Raw genomic sequence first — 6,000 nt, 5'->3', positions numbered from 1 at the left:
TTTGTCTGTTTTGGCCACCGTGCTGTTTTGTTTAAGTGTTTTGTTTTGTTTTGTTTGTTATATCTATTTACTTTGAAATAAATCTGTGTGGCAGTGCATTCAACCCCAGTTTCCTGCATTTCCTGGTCTGACGTCACCAGCAAGCCATCTTGCCACACAGGGTTACAAACATATAGCGCGACACATCCCCGCGTGTGGCTAAAACTGTTTAAATAGCGTACCTGTATTTTTATTTAAATTGTTACCATCCTGACAACTTTTTACACTTACAACTTTAAAGTCTGTTTCAATGCTCTTTTCAAAATGGCTGCTCTAGTGCACTGACAGCGTCAGGATTATTGCCCACATTGTCAAACAGGTAACACAGCAATAACAATCCATGATGCGGTACAGAACTGAAAAGCCAGAGCACTTGTTAAGTTTTGTTTATTTTTTTTAATCACTCTTCCTGCAGTGATTTGAGGACAGATCTCAAACCCCAGTGCACTACAGCATTTTGAAAAGAGTTTTTAAAGTTATAAATGTAAAAAGTTGTCAGGATGTTAACAATAAAAAGAAAAATGACAGGTACTTTAAACAGTTGTAGTAACACGTGGGGATGTATAATGCTATATATTATGCTACTTTCTTTAAGCATAATACAAATGTCTGGAAATCTTACGCCACTTGGATTAAGGAGCAAATTTCCTGAAACATAAATAGAATTTCAATAAAAAGCTAAATTGTTTCAAGATGTTTGGGGAGGAAAATGTTCTATTTAATTAGAAAGAAAGTTCTCAGAGTCCCCCGATGAATTCATATTTTATTTTACTTGAACACATTAACAATCTTTGTTTTGGGTGTGGGTTGTGCAAATGATACCAGTCAGTAAAAACTGAACCACACACAAAAGACTGTAACTGTGATCTAGGGTCAAATCCACACTGTTGCACTAGTTTTATTAACTAACTGCTATAAATTGGGGGTAAAAGAAGCCACTGTCCTGTGTCTAATTGCCTTGTGTTAAGTATTTCTGGTGTAAAGCTATTTATCCAATAATAATGCTAAAATATGATCCTTTGATTTTCTGTCTAAACAAACTGCTGAGCTGTGCTGGCAGTTTATTCTGTTCACAATGTAGCCGGTATCAGAGTTAACCCTTCGTAGGGATGCACACACATACATTCCTTATGAACAGTCTTACCTTGAAAACGTTTCTGTGTGTTGTGTTTTGGTTGTCTCTTGTTTTACATACCAAAGAGACCCAACAGACTGTAAGGAAACAATTCTAGCAATAAAACTGGAAATGCAAATGAAACAGCCGCCCCATTGATGTTTGCATCTCCAGCAGCATAAGAACATAAGAAAGGTTACAAACGAGAGGAGGCCATTCGGACCATCTTGCTCGTTTGGTTGTTAGTAGCTTATTCATCCGAGAATTTCATCAAGCAGCTTCTTGAAGGATCCCAGGGTGTCAGCTTCAACAACATTACTGGGGAGTTGGTTGCAGACTCCCACAATTCTCTAAAAAAGTGCCTCCTATTTTCTGTTCTGAATGCACCTTTATCTAATCTTCATTTGTGACCCCTGATCCTTGTTTCTTTTTTCAGGTTGACAAAGTCCCCTGGGTCGGCATTGTCAATACCTTTTATAATTCTGAATGCCTGAATCAGATCACTGCATAGTCTTCTTTGTTCAAGACTGAATAGATTCAGTTATTTTAGTCTGTCTGCATACAACACGCCTTTTAAACCAGGAATAATTCTCTCTTGTTTGCTCTCTTTTTAGAGCAGCAACACCCTTTTTGTAGCAAGGTGACCAGAACTGAAAACAATATTCTAGATGAGGTCTTACTAATGCATTGTGCTGTTTTAACATTACTTTCTTTGACTTAAATTCAACACTTTTCACTATATATACGAGTATTTTGTTGCCCTTTTTTTTTATAGCTTCACCACATTGTCTAGATGAAGACATTTCTTAGTCAACATAAACTAAATCTTTTTCATAGAGTCCTTCTTCAATTTCAGTATATCCCATATGGTATTTATAATGTACATTTTTATTGCCTGAGTACAGTACTTTACACTTTAATCATTTGCCATGTGTCTGCCCAGTTCTGAATGCTGTCTAGATCATTTTGAATGACCTTTGCTACTGCAATGGTGTTTGCCACTCCTCCTATTTTTTGCAAATTTAACAAGTTTGCTTAGTATACCAGAATCTAAATCATTAATATAGACTAGGAAGAGCAGAGGACCGAATATTGATCCCTGTACTACTCCACTGGTTACCTGGCTCCATTTTGAGGCTTCTCTGTGACACTGGCACTATAAAGTGATTGAAGAGAAGAACGGGATTTCATAAATATCACCTCTTGTGAACTTCCATTAATTATATAGCGTAGATTACACATGTGCAATTTTCAAAGAAACACAAATATGCGTTTTTATTTCTAAACACTATATAATGGTGTTTTCAGATAGTGTTACCCTATCTTGGTCATTTCACAGGGAGGGTGTAATAGACCTTACCTCTTCAACAGTTTATTTCCTGTCATTAACCGAACAGCGGCTCCCACTATTACTGACTCAGACACGGCGGAGGTGAAATGACCAGGGAAATGTAAGTGTAACAGATTTCATAGAGTGTAAACTGAGAGCTTTCTGATTTACTCGCAGTACCAGAGATCGTGTTTTACAATGGGAATTAACCCTAGCTAGTAGAAGTAATGATTTTGTTCGCTACAGTTTAAATCGTCGGGGCACAGGTGTTTCTGTGTTGCTGAGGTCACTGGAAAAACGGTCTGGGGCCAGATCAGTAATACAAAATAATTGGTCCCACAATTCAAGTACCAAATCCTCAACATTCATGTTACCAGTCATTGATCAATGATCCTTTACTAAGTCATAAGTACAGTCAATAATATTAAATAATAATAATAATGGTATATGCTTGAATAAACTGTGTTTGTAAACACAATCAAAAAATACTCTACATACACACAGGTATATTATTAATACTGCGAGACCGAGGTTACGGACAATTAGCGCCCTCTTCTGGCTCTAACCAGAGCTTTTTTCCCATTGGGATCACGTGTGTCTGACAGAGGCAGAAGCAGCAACGGCGAGTCTCTCCGCACTGACAGCCAGATTTCCACTCGCTTTCCAGAGCCCGTTTGCACAGAGACACACGGCCATGGCGGGGCTTTACTGAGGGAGAACAGAATAGCAACGCCGTTTGTTCATACCCGCTGCTTCGCCCGCTAGCTTATGTGTTGCTGCTTCGCTGCGGAAAAAGGACTGCATTAAGGACTTGGATAAAAAAAAAAAAAAAACACCCCAAAAAAGCAATAGAGGCTTAGTAAAGCAGAAAGAATGGCCGACCGTGATAGCCTACCGCTTCCTCTGGAGGTGAGAGCCAGACTCGCCGAGCTGGAGCTGGAATTATCCGAAGGTAAACGATTTGATCTGGAATTAATCTTCTCTTGCCCTTTCCTTTTCCCGCTATTTAATTGTCACCCCGCACGGCTGTTGAAACCAATCTAGTTGCAATCTGCATGATTTTTTTTTTCTGTGTATAAAAGAATGTAACAACTAAACGCGAAAGGAATGGACGATGTATCCAATTCGGGTGCATCATGCTTGCATCCAAGACGGCAGTCTGTAGAATACTGTTATTAAATTATATTTGGATATGCATTTTTCTTTGACCTTGGAATTGCAGTATTAAGACGTTCTGCTTCCCTACACTGGAATTCACTTCCAGACCAACTGCTTCTTGCAATCATACATTGATGATGGAATTGCTGTGGTAACAGGATAATGTTACAATTTGCATTTGTGAGCCCTAATATGTCGTTTTGTGACCCTATCTATTTAGTTTTATGTTTGAATGTGTATATAATATATCCTTATGCATTGATATTGTCATATTTACAGCATACCCGTTTCTATAATTTGAATGCCGGATTGGCCGCGCTTATCCTTGGAGCGTTTTATTATATAAACGCAGCAGTGTGAATTTGATATGGCTTTTTTGTGAGGATAGAGATAAGAAAAAAAAAAAAAACCCGGCCTTTTCTCTACACTGTTGCTATTGCTTATTTTAACACAATCTTCACAGATATACCACTGCAAGTTGTTTCTTCATGGTGTCTTCTATTATGTGGGGGCGTGAGGAATTATCCGCTGCTTGTGGGTTGAATGAAGTGAGCCATTTATGGAGAAAAAGTGTCCATTTGTTGCTCTGTTATTCAAATCCATTTGGAATATGGCATTGCCTCTGTATTGATACCGCTCCTTAGCGTTTACATTACAGTGAAGGGAATGTGCCATTTGTATTTAATTATTTAAAAATACATTATTATGCATTCTGGAATGGAAATACACTAGTTCTCCCGGCTGGAGAACATTTCTATATAAGGCTGATTCTGTTTACAAAATGGGTTTCAAATTGTATTAGATTAAAACATACACAAAGTGCATGACGTTTAGCACGTTCTTAAGACGTGCCATTGATTTATATCATGCGTCTATTTTCATTTTTGTTTTTGTCAAAACAGTTGAGTTTTCAAATGTTGTTTGTGATAATATGACAGCTCTGACTCTTGGCGGTTTTATTTATTTATTGGAGGTGGGGGCGGTTATGGTATCTGATTGTACAGCGTGTTGCAATATAAACTGCTGAGAGGGATTGTGATATCTGACACTTGTTTATGGTTATCATCCTATTGGAATGCTGTTTAAAACACTGTTTTATTCAAACAATCCCAAGCAAGAAGTCATGCGCCCTTGTGATGAAAATCTGAACTTGATTCGGGACCGCTTGTTGTCTTTGGTAACGGTCTCCGAGGCGCATTGCAGGAAAGGGCACAGTGTTTCCAACGCCTGGATGAGTGCGTTCATTTGTATTGCAGTTTTATAACGTCGCTTTTATGGGAGACCAGGAGGCTTAACCGTTTCAGTGCTGGATTTTTTGATTTCATTTATGTTGAGTTGTATAATACATGTATTGAGTTTGTTTTCACGAGTGTGCTAAACAAAACCACCAAGAAAATAACTTTTCAGTGGAATTGTTGGTGATATAATAATTTTGATATTTCTGGGTTACCACGAAGACTGAACTGTACATTTTTATGAAACAGTACACATCTGTAGTAGTACAGTTGATTAGGAATACCATTCACAAATACAATTAATGTAATATTATGTTATATATGTGTTGTTGTTAGTAACATACTGTAGTGCTTTGCACCCTTTTATTAACATAACCGTGTTCAATTGGACAGGGTCGTTTTGATTTTCTCGTTCTCTCAAGAGCGCGTCAGTTTAAACCCGTAAAGATTATGCGCCATTACAGCATTAGGATTTTGAATTACGTGGTTGTTTAATTAACCTTTACAGTTGGGTTCAATTTCACACATTATCACCAGCATTGAATGTGGTGAGTTTATGTCCTGATAACAAACATAGGTAAGTCTTGTAAAACGATCCTGGTAATAAAATTAACTCTTTAAAATTACAATCCCGGATGTGTGTTTTTAAGCTTGTTTGTCTTGTGATAATTCCAGATTGTATTGGGTGTTAAAATCAATCAGTATGTAATTTACTCTAAAACCAGGTTTAACCATTAAGGGGTGGCTAGAGACAGGTGCTGTTGAAAGTACAGTTTCTTGATTATTCTCCACTGGATAAACATTCAGATCAACAGTACATGTTGTGTGTAAGTATACCTGAGCAAGCTGCTACCAGGTCTTGTAGTATGGTTGCTAAGCACCAGGTAGTCTCATGAGTGAGACAGTGGAAGCCATCCTGAATCAAAAGTACAGTTCATTTGGTATTAGGGAAGATATTACTTAAGTTGTTGATTCTTCAGACAGTTCTGCTTTCTGCTAGCCACTGTAAATGGCTTCATGGTTCACCAGGGGGATTTCTGCTGTATGGATGAGTAGCAGCACACAATCACAGACATCAGCCGAGCCAGCTTGTTTGACAAGCTTGCAAAACACTGCTTCCTTTA

At 38.0% G+C, this 6,000-nt stretch overlaps 1 protein-coding gene across 11 annotated transcripts in view; it reads left to right on the top strand.

The window, feature by feature from the left end:
* The first annotated feature begins 3,093 nt into the window (after window positions 1-3,093).
* Window positions 3,094-6,000, top strand: part of LOC121314076 (disco-interacting protein 2 homolog C) — a 164,076-nt gene continuing 161,169 nt past the window's right edge. For all 11 annotated transcript variants that reach the window (XM_041246907.1, XM_041246910.1, XM_041246909.1 and 8 more), the window contains exon 1: window positions 3,094-3,435. In XM_041246907.1, the coding sequence (XP_041102841.1) occupies window positions 3,357-3,435 (79 nt within the window). In that variant the 5' untranslated portion in view covers window positions 3,094-3,356. The remainder of the gene's footprint in view (window positions 3,436-6,000) is intronic.

The sequence above is a fragment of the Polyodon spathula genome, chromosome 4 (assembly GCF_017654505.1).
Source record: "Polyodon spathula isolate WHYD16114869_AA chromosome 4, ASM1765450v1, whole genome shotgun sequence".
Classification (NCBI taxonomy): Eukaryota; Metazoa; Chordata; class Actinopteri; order Acipenseriformes; family Polyodontidae; genus Polyodon; species Polyodon spathula.
Note: the sequence above shows the minus strand (reverse complement) of the source record. Positions and strands in the feature narration are given on the sequence as shown.